The 13,810-nt window shown below is 44.6% G+C and overlaps 1 protein-coding gene across 1 annotated transcript in view; it reads left to right on the top strand.

Annotated features, from left to right (window-relative positions):
- Positions 1-13,810, top strand: part of GNPTAB (N-acetylglucosamine-1-phosphate transferase subunits alpha and beta) — a 715,805-nt gene that overhangs the window by 292,166 nt on the left and 409,829 nt on the right. The window contains exon 8 of the mRNA XM_086919157.1: positions 12,540-12,701. Coding sequence (XP_086775283.1) covers positions 12,540-12,701 — 162 coding nt within the window. The remainder of the gene's footprint in view (positions 1-12,539; positions 12,702-13,810) is intronic.

Genomic DNA, 13,810 nt, shown 5'->3' with positions numbered 1-13,810 from the left:
AAGGCAAAAAGAAATGAAGGAATGGCGTTGACCTATACTTGGAACATCTACTATAGCCTTATAGCCCGCCGTAGCGGGCTATACCGGCTATTAAAGGCCCGCTGAATCGTTAAAGGCCCGAGCCGAAGGCAAACATGCTGCCACTAGAGGGCAGAATGTTCTAACAAATTAAACAAAGAGTTCTAGAAGCTCGAGGGGATATAAATCCCCTCGAGCTTCGAGAAGCCTTTGTAGAACATTGGAATGTTGCTCTGCGGGCCTTTACCGGCCCGTAGAAGCAGGGAGCACTCCATTGTCTGCAATGGAGCTCCCAACATTCCAATGTTCTAATATTATAAACAGTCTAAATCAATGTTGCAATTAATGTTGCATCTTCTCCTCTCGTACAATCATCTTTGAGGGTTCTTCCCGGGAACAGGTTCACGCCTCCGTTTCTCACACGGGATACCATAGCATTCAAACAGTAATCTTTTAGTATTCAACTTTGTTGTTTCTTAATGCAAAACCATATAAGGTGTCTTTATTCTAAACATCCCTTCCCACGAATGGAACTCCATTTCTATCCTTCGAATGAAGCAAATGAGGTGTTAGTGAAAAATGGAAGATGTAAAAAGCAGAACATTTTTAATAATGAAAAACATTTTCTTCAATATTTAATCTTTTGGAAATAAGATATGTTAAAACAAAACAAATTCAAAATATATACTACTTCTATGTGGTCATAATTCTTCTAAATAATAAATTCTAAACCGGCATTTTTGAACTCTACTTGATAGAAGAAGAAACATTTTGCAGAGCTATGTATGATATTTATGTAATAGAACATGATCATGAAAAGGTCAAGAACTTAACATTCAAAGTGTGCTGCAGCACATTTTAATCGAACCTCTTTCTTACCAATGCTGCTTTAAACAGTTGCGAGGCCTACCTTAAACAGTTGCGAGGCCTACCCTAGTATGTGTAAGTAGGGCATTCTACTACATTGGCACTATTAAAATATGCATTTTTGTGTATTTTAAAATATGCATAATATTAGACATATGTCTTTACTATTGCTTAACTATTCAGCCCCCCCGAAAAAAATTCTTTGCCGCCCCCCCCCCCCCCCCCCCCCCCCGAAATTTGGCTCTAGTTGCGCATCTGTGTGCAACCCCCCTTTGTCTCGGGAAACGTCTGATGAGGACATAGAAGTGTCTGGGCCCTGAATAGAGTGCTGGTGGCTCCCACCGGCTCCAGTTAAGCACCGTGTAATGTCTGTCGAAGATAACCCGGACACTGAACCCAGTATGCCGAGGGTAACTAATACCCGTGGCAGTTCGGGGAGGAAGCGAAGAAGGTGTAAATGGTCCTTTATGAGCAAGGTGTGATTTACAGCTCACGGTCACACTGTTCCCGACCCTGTAAGCAGATCTCACAAGGCGAAGTGTTTCCAGGCGTGGTGTCATGGCGCCGGGGTTGTTTGAGGCAATGCACATTTCTGCGGGTGGCGAAAGAGTTCCTTGGCGTGATTTACTGCCAAGTGTTTGTCAACACGTTTATTATATCTCGGCATGCTCCAGGCTTCGTGTTTTGGTTCTTAGCGCAGGTGACTGACATTGCACCGAGTGAGGTGATGACAGGAAACTCCAGAGCGGTGAGACGACACAGGGTCATGAAAGTTCGTCAGCGTCGAACCTCTTTCTTACCAATGCTGCTTTAAACAGTTGCGAGGCCTACCTTAAACAGTTGCGAGGCCTACCCTAGTATGTGTAAGTAGGGCATTCTACTACATTGGCACTATTAAAATATGCATTTTTGTGTATTTTAAAATATGCATAATATTAGACATATGTCTTTACTATTGCTTAACTATTCAGCCCCCCCGAAAAAAATTCTTTGCCGCCCCCCCCCGAAATTTGGCTCTAGTTGCGCATCTGTGTGCAACCCCCCTTTGTCTCGGGAAACGTCTGATGAGGACATAGAAGTGTCTGGGCCCTGAATAGAGTGCTGGTGGCTCCCACCGGCTCCAGTTAAGCACCGTGTAATGTCTGTCGAAGATAACCCGGACACTGAACCCAGTATGCCGAGGGTAACCAATACCCGTGGCAGTTCGGGGAGGAAGCGAAGAAGGTGTAAATGGTCCTTTATGAGCAAGGTGCGATTTACAGCTCACGGTCACACTGTTCCCGACCCTGTAAGCAGATCTCACAAGGCGAAGTGTTTCCAGGCGTGGTGTCATGGCGCCGGGGTTGTTTGAGGCAATGCACATTTCTGCGGGTGGCGAAAGAGTTCCTTCGCGTGATTTACTGCCAAGTGTTTGTCAACACGTTTATTATATCTCGGCATGCTCCAGGCTTCGTGTTTTGGTTCTTAGCGCAGGTGACTGACATTGCACCGAGTGAGGTGATGACAGGAAACTCCAGAGCGGTGAGACGACACAGGGTCATGAAAGTTCGTCAGCGTCGAATGGAAGCCTCTACGGTACATGTTTAATTTGCTAATTAGCCATTGGCACTTGCTTTTATGAAGCACTACATCAGCACTCTGAAATGGCCCAGGTGAATTGCGCAACCCTTTACAGAACTTTTTATTAAGTAAATATAAGAATTCTAGATCACTCTTTTGATTCTTGTGTTTTCCCGACAGACTGTCACGTTACCCCTATTTGGGCGTTAATTGAGGATGTGATATTTCACGACATGCCTCTAATATGATGTGATGGACGGCTCCAAGGCCTTGGCAACTGAACTTCATCTTGGCAGCAGAACAGGGGCAGTTGACCTTTTTCCTGTGCCTCAGTAGGCAATTCATTTGAAATCAGATATTGTAATGCTAAGGTCTGAAAACAGCACTTCGAATGTAAATAATAATGGTGCCAATTTATGACATAATTAGTAGTGAGTAACCTTACGCCCCTCCCTTGACCTCTATCTTCACACTACTGTATAGCTCTATTAATGTCGAATATCGTGAAACAAGCATTGGGGACAGGCAGCCAGCCCAGAAACAAGCTTCTTGGGCCTGAGCCCCGCCCAATACCGCGAGCACCACATACCAGCCCACGAAAACCCCATATTAAATCATACCTGGCTGTTTTTATATTATGTATTTGTGTTAACCGAAGGGACAGCGTCCACGTGATATGTGCCATGGTCTGCCTGAAACAGTTTTCAGCTTTACTGACCATACGTTTCCTAGTGCTGTGGAATAAAGAGAATAGACAAACTTCTCGACCGTTTACCATCAGAACCTACCACCAACTGCACTCTCAACAGCTCGCTAACCTTTAGACAATCTAGGTATTGGGTGATGATGACCTGTTTAAAGACCATGGAATGCATATACGCTTGTTCATAAATTATGAGCCTTGAGAAAGCCCAGGTCCAAATGACCTTGATGAGTGAACCACGTGTCAGCTTGTGAAGCTTTAGCAAAACGCTATTAAAGTCTCCTGACAAACAAGGATGCTATCACTGTATTGAACTTCACAAAGGGCTTTTTTAAACAAGGATCAAAAAATAAAAAACATTCATCCAAGAAGGATTTGATATCTCGGTTTTATCAACAAATAATAGGAGAAGGAGGGGTCTATTCTCAAAATCACCCTCCACAGTTCTATTGTTGAGGCTGGAAAAGTCCAGTGCCTCAAGTGAGCTCCTTCACACTGATCTACATTGATACTGGGCATTACTATCCGGGCCTGGGATCCCTTGACCTTACCAAACTGGCGGCCGCCAAACCCTCTTGTAGTGAGCCTGAAGCCTGGGCACGAAGGGAGGACCTATGTGCACTTCAAAGGCTTGTCTTTGAAGTTTCCCTCACTTCAAAGGCATACCTGGGTATAAGTCCTGGACCTCAGACACAACCACTCCATTGCACTTCTAGACCTATGAAGACTCAGCCAGGAAGGCCTGCTGTGCTGCTGAAAGACTGCCACACTGCTAGACTGCTGCATTCCTGGACTGCTGCCTTGCCGTGCTGCCCTGCTGCCTGCTGTTTTCCTGCATGGGTGAGAAGGACTGGACCTGCATCACTTGAACCCAAGGAGTGACTCCAAGGGCTAGCTTGCTGGTCTCCTGATCTGAAGTCTCAGGGCCATAAAATACTTCCACTTACCTGCTTCTTCACCTGGACTCTGCCATCTGTGAGTTTGCCCTGCCAAGTGGTGCCACCCTAGCCATGGGCCCTTGGAAGTGAGGTTAAAGGTACTAGCTTCAGCGTTGCAGGGACTAGAGCTTGTGCATCTCTCCTGTTGCGTGACCAGAACCGGTGCATTGCCTCTGCTGCATGGATTGGCCCCAACAAATCGCCTTTCGGACCCACAACTGTACAAGGTCTTTGCGTCACCGTCGGCAGCATCCTCGACGAGACTGATGAATTTCCACATCGCAGCTCTTAGCTCATTGTATCGCTTTGGCTGTGGCGCGCATCTTCGACATGGACACAGCCAGGATGAAGGTACTTATGTTCAGCGAGTCTCACGGAATCACTATATCTGCCCGTGCCTCTACGCGGTTGGCCTTAACTGTTGACTTTGTCCCGGTGTGGCGTGAACATATATCCCAAGTAAGAGCTTATTTCTTCTAAGTGCTATTTTACATTTTATTCTCTCAAGTTGTACGTATTGGATGTTTGATGCTTTGGCCTTGTTTGATTTTTTTTAATGCTTTCAGTGCTCATAATGGAATGGTTCCGTCATGAGCACTTTGTGCTCATGACGGAACCATTCCGTCATGTGTACAGGCGCACAAATCCCTCTGCTACAAACAGCAGAGGGATTTCCTTTTTTGGGGGGGCCTCGTGAGTTGGGGAAGAGCTTCCCCAACCTCCTGAGGCCTGTTTCTTATCTTCAATGTAATGACGATCCCGCGCATGGCGTGCTGTCGTCATTACATTGAACTTAGTTTCAGTTTTAATGTTTCGGTGCTTGTGGGGCTATCTCAGCCCCCCTAGCACCAAAACACTTGGGTGCGGTATTTTTGGAAAGGGAAAAAGCTCCCCTTTCCAGTGGTACCCTTCTCTAGTGGATCCCTGCTGGATAGGGAAACGTTGGGGGATCCACGCAAGCCATACCTCACTGGACTACCCAGGGTGACTAGTTTTCAGAAATGTGTGGGTTTGGTAGGTTTCCCTAGATGGCCCCTGAGCCCGGGGCCAAAACCCATGTGCCCCCCTTGCAAAACCAGGTTGTTTTGTATGTAACTTTGATAGTTCCACCATGCGTTTTGGGCCCTTGCATGTCGCGGGTACTTGACCCACCCACACAAGTGGGGTACCATTTTTAACAGGAGACTTTGGAGAATGCGGGGTGGGTGGAAGTTTGTGGACAACACAGATTCCAGAATTTTCCATCACAGAAATTTGGTGGAAATGTGTTTTTTTATTTTTTTTTTACAAAGTTTGTGGTTTGCAAGGAATTCTGTGTAACAGAACCTGGGGAGAGACCCACAAGTCACCCCAATCTTGATTTCCCTGGGTGTCTAGTTTTCAAAAATGAATAGGATTGCTAGGTTTCCCTAGGTGCCGGCAGAGCTGGGGTTCGAAATCTACAGCTTGGCACTTTTCAATAAACGGGTCAGTTTTCACTGTTAAAATGTGGTGTTGTCCACATTGCATTTTGTGCTGTTTCCTGTCGTGGGCACTAGGTCTACCCACACAAGTAAGGTACTGTTTTTATCGGAAGACTTTGGAGGTTGCGGGGTGGGTGGAATGTTGTGGATCCACTCAGATTCCAGAACTTTCCGTCACAAAAATGTTGGAACAATGTTTTTTTTTTTTTTGTTTTACAAAGTTCGAGGTTTGCAAGGGATTCTGGGTAACAGAACCTGGTGAGAGCCACACAAGTCAACCCATCCTGGCTTGGCCTGGGTGTCTAGTTTTCGAAAATGCATAGGTTTGCTAGGTTTCTCTAGGTGCCAGCAGAGCTAAGGTTCAAAATCCACATCTAGGCACTTTGGAAAAAGGGTCAGTTTTCACTATAAAAATGTGGTGTGTCCACGTTGTGTTTTGGGCCGTTTCCTGTCACGGGCACTAGGCCCTACCCACACAAGTGAGGTATCATTTTTATTGGAAGACTTTGGGGAAAGTGTGGTGGGTGGAAGTGTGTGGATCCACACAGATTCCAGAACTTTCCATCACAGAAATATGAGAAAAATGTTGTTGTTTTTTGGACAAAGTTTGAAATGTACAAGGAATTCTGGGTAACAGACCCTGGTGAGAGCCACAAAAGTCACCCCATCCTGGATTCACTGGGTGTCTAGTTTAAAAAAATGCATAGGTTTGCTAGGTTTCTCTAGGTGCCGGCAGAGCTATGGTTCGAAATCTACAGCTAGGCACTTTGCAAAAAACGGGTCAGTTTTCACTGTAAAAATGTGGTGTGTCCAGGTTGTGTTTTGGGCCGTTTCCTGTCACGGGCACTAGGCCTACCAACACAAGTGAGGTACCATTTTTATTGGGCGACTTAGGGGAACACAGAATTATAGAGCAACTGTTATTACCTATTGACTTTTGACAGAGGGTGAGTAGATAGAGGCCCTTTCGAGCCCCTTAGGGTGTGGCCACACAACTGTGGTTAGGAGAATCGTTTCAATAACGCACTGAGAAAGAAGAAACAATAAAGTGAAATGACGACTTTTCAAGTTGGAGTGGCACGTTTATTTTACACACACACGTATATCACTGAAGCATATTGCTAAAGAACACTCTTTAAGAAAACCTGGCTTCACTCTGCCAGAAAATATGCAAGATATCAATTGTTTATAAAATACTGCAAAGAGAACAGAAGTGACTATCTACTAAAATATAACGTTCAGTGTGAAATGGAGGCTTCAAGAAGGCATTAAATCCTGTTCAAGAAAATACTTCGACTACACACTACTCTCCTGAGGAGAAACATTATTGCAGGTTTAAGTACTCTAGTAAGAATAAAATATCAGAGGCTAAGATTAAAAGGCACAATTGAATTTTTAGCTGGAGTACATTTCTATCAGGCCTAGTGCCCTTAAGCACCTATCTAGGGAGAAGAACCCTAGAGGATCTTATACTAAACTGATACCTAAAATCCAAGGAATGGGGTATGGATGAAAAAGCACCTGGCAAGTTAAGATAATGAAGAAGATTGAAAAGCTATCTTATTCAGGATGGCATCACCTGGTCGAGTAGGTTCTGGCAGTCCCAAATCAGATAGTCAGTCGACCGGAGAACCGCCCAAAAGATCAGCTTGGAGAGTTCTGCCTTCTAATTGTGATGGTGGATCTTTTATACCTAAAATCACAGAACTAACATGGCCTGATGTACTTTCTGACGCAGATGGCTTGACCGCATTGTCCTAGGACAGTGGGGGCGGTCAGGTGTCCTAACGGTTGATTGGCCATGTTTGACCGCAGAACATAAACAAAGACTTCTTGTCCTGTACATATTTCTAAAAATATATGTGAGAGCGGAACTTACGATAGGTACTGCTATTGCGAGAGGTTGCGGCTTTTGCTTCGTGCAAGCAATGTTTCAAAATAATGTTTCAGTGGAAAGTCTCGATGTGTCAACCTCCCAAGATGTGTCAACCTGCACCAGCTGGGTCTTGTGTACGTGTGAGAGGGCGTAGGTCTTGATGCTGTGGAAAATTACTGTACTTCACGTCAGGCCAATTTACCACGTTGTTTTCAGTGCAACAGAAATGCATGTTTAACATCAGTGTGGGCCTAGTGCATTTTGTTACCCTAAGACATGTCTTTTTGGCCTTTGCCTTGGGTCTATAACCCCAGGATTCAGGGAATTTGTGGGATTTAATTTGCTGATCATGCATAGCAAAATTGAGGGTTTTAAGCATATTTTCAGGTTCTCTCTGGCAGGGCCATATGTGACATTTTCGCTATCAAGACAGATAAGAGGTGCTCTTTTTGGTGATCAGATGGTAGAGCGTGATTTTAACGCTTCTTCACTTTCAATGCATTCCTGCCTTCCAAATGTAGGACAATGTGTAAAAAAAGAAGTCACTTTGAAAAATGTCCCTTAATTCACATGCTAGTATGGGTACCCACAATTTTGGAGATGCGCAAATAGCTACTGTTTCTGAACTCTATATTTTGTTCCCTTTTCAGAAATACATAGGTGCCTTTCAGACCGATTTTTCACTGTTTTTATTTTCCCCAAATGAATTGCTGTATACCCTGTACACAATAAAAAACCATTGCAAGACGCTGCTCAGTTATTGGCTCTGGGTTCCTCTGGTTCTTGGTGAACCTACAAGTCCTATATATTCACACAACCAGTAGGGGCCAGCGGATTTAACAGTATATTGCTTTAAAAAATCCTTCATACTTAGAAGAAGTTGCAGGTGAAAACGTTGGCACAAATGGCTATTTATTTCAACTCATTTTCAATTCTTCCTATTTTCAGCTGTTAGTTTCTATAATAATACCTTGAAGGATTTACACAAATGACCCCTTGCTGTATTCAAAATTTTGTCTATTGTTCTGAAATGTGTAGCTTTCCAGGATCCATTATTGCTTTCATACCCATATCACCATTTACTGGAATGAGGTTAAAAGCACAACAAATTGCAAAAATAGGCTATGTCCCAGTAAAATGCCAAAACTGTGTAAAAGTTTTTTGGTTTTCTTACAAAAGTCTGTCAGTTCCTGAAAGCTGGGAAGATGGTGATTTCAGGCTGCACCACAAACCCTTTGTTGATACCATTTACAGTGAAAAACACAGACTCTATCTTCTGCAGCACCTTTTCCCCCCAAAACTCTAAATGTATCTGTATTTTGGCTAATATCTGGGTTTCCTCCAGGGTAATCAACAAACCCTGGGTAGCTTAAAAAACCCCACGATGTTGGAAGAAAAGGACCCAAATTTTGCCTGGATAGCTTATCTGGTCAAAAAGTTACATGGGCTGAAGCACAAAGTACCCCAAAAACCCCCGAAAAAGGCTTAGCACGGGGAGGGGGGATGTGGGGAGGGGGGAATAGACCTAGCTGCGAAGGAGTTAAATTAAGTTCTGTTTTTCTAACTTGGTGTGGGATCTTTTTGTGTGGTGTTTTCACTGTTTTACTGTTTATGTTGCACAAATGTTTTACACATTACCACGAAAGCTAAGCCTGCCTGCTCTGTGCCTGGCTACCTGACAGTAAGCACAGGTTAACTTAGGGTTTGGCTGTTTCTTAGCCTGGCTAGGATTGTGGTTGCTGCTTTATTAGGGCTCATAGCTCAGCCAACCTTCAACCCAATTTCTAACAATCTTCTTAAGTTTTTCATTACAGAAGACTTTTGACAATTGTAACAGCAACCTTCCTCCTGCTCCACAGCCGTCCACCAGATCTACTTTTCATCTTTTGTACTCTATACAACTTTGTTTTGTACTTGTCCCAGCAACCTGCTTGAAGCCCTAGCAAAGCAGTGGGTTATCAAGTTAGTTCTCTTACATGAAGTGTGGTCCAGACTTTGTTCACCATTTTTTGATTGCCAGGGAAGGTGGATGATTCTTCTATTCTACAGTTTTGCGAGTTGAGGTAGTACGTTCAAAAACAACGATTCAATCCTTTTTCTGTCAGTCCCGATGCAGTGTAATGTGAAAGGACTTTTACAAATACAGCACCTCTGCTTTCTCATTAGTCAATTTCGGAATCTGTGATTAGAAGTTATAGAGGGTTGTTTTTTTAAAGTGCCTATTACAAGAACTTTATTTCTCTCTACTTCATATCCTACCTCAGAAAAGGAAGTTAATCTACTGCGAGCTAATTTTATGGGTCTGCTATATGGATTTGTGTTGGTGAATAAATAAATACAAGCAAATGCTTTTTGCTGTAACTAATTTGGTTGGTCTATGGCCTCGCCCAGTTTTATACCTAACTTTTTTTGGATTTGCTGTCCAGTCTATTTTCACATTATTTTTTCCTTTTGACCTGAACTGTTGGGCTAATGTTAATGTCAGGGCTCTTGTCTGCACCTTACCATTGCCCCGCACCGCATTTATTTGCCATTTATTTTCAGAAACACCTCTAATTGTTCTGTTGCTCATCCATTTGAACATTGTAATCTGTCCTGCTTCCTGTCACAATACGGTTTAGGTTTTGAGTGAAGAACAACATTTTGCAGATTTTGTTTTTGTTTGCGGAAAGTTCCCCAGTATATTACTGAACTATGTATGCTTGCGTAAATCTGCGCTATGATCTCTGAACTTTGCGCCTATGAACTGCTCCCTACAACCAGTGGCACTACCACAGGTTCTCCCCCATCTGTTCGGCCCATCAACTGCCCACTCTGTCCTGTGCATCCAGCATTGTTCGCTACGCACGAGGCCCCCCTACCAGTCATCACATGCCACAACACTTGGCACGCAGCCGCTCTTAATCCCTGTCCGCAGACAATCTTAATGGTATCCCATTCCAAAACATCCATTCCGTAGTGCATGCCCCAGCACAAGCAATCTCCCTATATTTGACCCCTTTTGCATTTTCTTTATTTCTCATTACAAAATCCTTCCCTATGTATTAGTAGCTAGTTTCGTGAGTGATACTGCACCAACACAGTATGGGACACAATAGTAGTGGCTGCTACCGGATGGTCGTGGGTGGGGGGGTTAATCAACAAAAAACACTTACCTTGGAACAGCCGGACGCCATCTCCTTTTCCTGTCTGCAGTCCGCCAGCAGAAGGAAGCACCCGGGACACAGGCTCTCCTGAACCAATCACCACGCTGCAATGCAGCTTGGTGATTGGTCTGAGCGCCGTGGATTGGTGCTCAGACTGGAACAGGGAGCCTATGAATGTTCCTGACCAGATTGTGTAATGCTTCTTGGTAGGAACATGCAAAGAGCGCATGAAATGTTTGGTTGGTCCAAGGGGGCTGGCCAAACAGTTCATGCGCAGTTTGAGGGTGAAAACCATTTCTCCCCTGTTCTAGCCAGCTTGCCCCACACAGGCAGTTGACTGCATGCAATAGGAAAAATAAAATGACATTAACAGTACGTTATTGGCATTTTATTTTTCCTTTTTGCGCAGTGGGGCAATGCTCCTCCGACTTAGCGGAAGAGCTGCCACTGGAATATACTTGCCATAGGCTGGACCCTGCTGACACTTGCTTAATGACATATGTACTTTTCACTTCCTACTTGTACTTCTCACTAACCGTTCATGATATGGATGCTCTTTGTAATCAACATGTTTTATTATACCTGCAGAATGTAACTATGTACACGTAAACATTCAATAAAAACATTACATATATATAGGGCACCTGTGCAAAGGACTCTTTACGAAATACAGTTCACTGTATCGCTCAGATGTTATGTCCTTTATTAACTGGCTTAATTTTAATGCTTTCTTCCACTTTAGTAAGCCTATCTCAACTGTCAACAATTACTGCTATTATTACAAAACATTTTTGCTCTCCGTATCTATACCCTTTTTTTCCCTCGTCCTTTCTTTTCCCCTTAACTCCTGCCATTCCCCAGACATCTCGGAAGCACCTCTTACGCTCTTATACTTTCCTCATCCCTCTCTCTCCTGCTCTCACTTTCCCCTGCTTGCCTCCCTTTTCCCTCTTCCCACCTCTTGACTTCCCCTTTCCTCTTGCACTTCCCCCCTCTACAGTCCTTGCCCATCTGTTTGCCCCTTCCTCTCACCCTCCGCCCACCACACAGTGAGAACATATGGTCACATGACTGTTGGAGGTGACCTAAGCCATGAAGGGATTGAAGGGAAGGGAAGGGAAGAGACCAGCAGGGTGAGGAGACCGGCACAAGAAGGGACAAAGGGCAAGGACAGTTTGGAATACTCGTAGAATGACGACTAAAACAAGCACCCCGGCAGTGGCTGCTGGCATTATTGAGGTGCAAGGGACGGGCGAGCAACTGGGTCGGTGCACGCCTGGACAAAAAAGGTTCATTAAAAAGAAAGCATTTACCGCATCATGACAGAGGTCTTACTCACTCCGGACCTCTTCTCCTGAGACAGAAAAATGCCTCGACCAATCCTGGTCTGCTCTACCAGCATGTGAGCAGCTCCCTGATTGGTGGGAGCAGCCTGCCTCAGTGCTCCCCAGCGTACTAGAGGCCTGCACTTGCTCTCAACCCAGCTGTCTTAAGACAACTAAGTTGAGAGGTTTAAAGCGCATATGTCTGGTTGGTCATCGCAAGACAGCCAGACAAAGAGATATGCGTTCTTAATAAATGCAAAGGCAGCACTCTGCCCACCACTCCTCCCTGCTGTTACTGAGCCGGTCCCGTCCCGGCCCGACGCTCGGTTTAGGAAGGGCTGATGACAAAATGGTAATTAATTACCATTTTATTTTTCATCTCCGGGGCTCTGGTGGCGCTTAAGTGGGGCGACGCTTCTCTGCTCCAATTGAGGAGCCACACCGTGCACTCGGGCACAAGAATTTCAACCAGAGTACAGACAAATTGAGACTGACCCATGCACATAGAGTGCACACATACACCCACACACACACAAAGACACACTCGCTCTCTTTCCCCTCTCTCTCTCTCTCTCTCTCTCTCTCTCTCTCTGAGGAAGTGCTTCTCTAAAGATGTTCTCTTGTTGTGTTTTCTTGCCTGTAGTTGCAGTTGTATTCCGAAGCCAGCACAGCACTCCTTCAGCTCAACAACCCAAGGGGATTCCACGAACTGAGCCAACAGGCCAAAAAGAACATGACTATTGATGGCAAGGAGTTAACTCTTACCCCCGCATACTTACTGTGGGATCTGAGCTCTGTCAGCCAGGTATGTGTGTTTTTACAAGACCCTAAATTCTCAAAGTGAACAGTACAAGTTTCATACTGATGGCAGGTGAAAAAATCTGAAAAAGAAAAAAATGAAAACGGTGCCCTTCTTTCTGACAAAAGGTAGTGCACTGGAGAGTAATGGTTTCTCATGCCTGGGACGAAAAAACTATTTGTCACAATCAGCACTACTTCTCCCTCCTACGGCCACTTGATAGGCACTTTCTTTTTTTTTTTTAAAAAATATTTTTATTAAACTTGGTGACAATCATACAGAAATTACCGATTGATAATATTGACTGGTTACTCACATCATGGTACAGTATGCGTACTTCCAACTCCACTACTGGATATACATATGTCACCTCGATAAACATTCCATTTGGTCCATTTTCTGTCCCATTTTTTCGGGCACCCCGGGGTTATGAAAACTTCTTTCTCCGCAATTATGCCTCTGTCTAATTCTTTCATCCATAGAGATGTTGAAGGCGATGCGACCCCCCACCCCACCCCACCGCCAGTCCCCTCTTCACCAGCATGTATCCCAGCGTCACTAGCTGTTGTTCGATTTCAGTTAGGTCGGTGGCTGCCCAGATGTTTAATAAGCCCAGTTGCGGTGTCAGCCCTACCATCTTTCCCAGTGCAGTCTATATATGATTTGTGGCTTCCTCCCAGAAGTGATGAGCAGCCAGGCACTCCCAAAGAATATGATAGATGGTAGCCGGTTGTCGGCAGCCCTTCAAACAGAGGTTGTCCTGTCTTGTGCCTATTTTAGCTAAGGTTATCCCTGTCATGTAGGACCGATGCAAAATCCTAAGCTGTATCAGTCTAAATCTAAGTGTGATGGCTGCTTCCCTAGGTGACATAAGGGCCGATCGCCAACCCTCCTCATCAATCGATCCCAAGTCTCCCTCCCACTGCTCCTTAAGCTTGCCAAAGCTATCAGGTATATTATTACTAAGTTTCTTGTACATTTAAGATATGGCAAAATTCCTAGGTTGGGCTTGGCGCATAAGAACCTCAAGGAAGCTGCTGCTCCAGTAAAGTGCCCCTTGACAAACTGTATCTCAAACTGGTGTATATATGCCGAATGATATCCTTACTTGCACA

This window comes from Lissotriton vulgaris, chromosome 1_1, assembly GCF_964263255.1.
Source record: "Lissotriton vulgaris chromosome 1_1, aLisVul1.2, whole genome shotgun sequence".
NCBI lineage: Eukaryota > Metazoa > Chordata > Amphibia > Caudata > Salamandridae > Lissotriton > Lissotriton vulgaris.
This window is presented reverse-complemented; position numbering and strand designations above follow the sequence as displayed.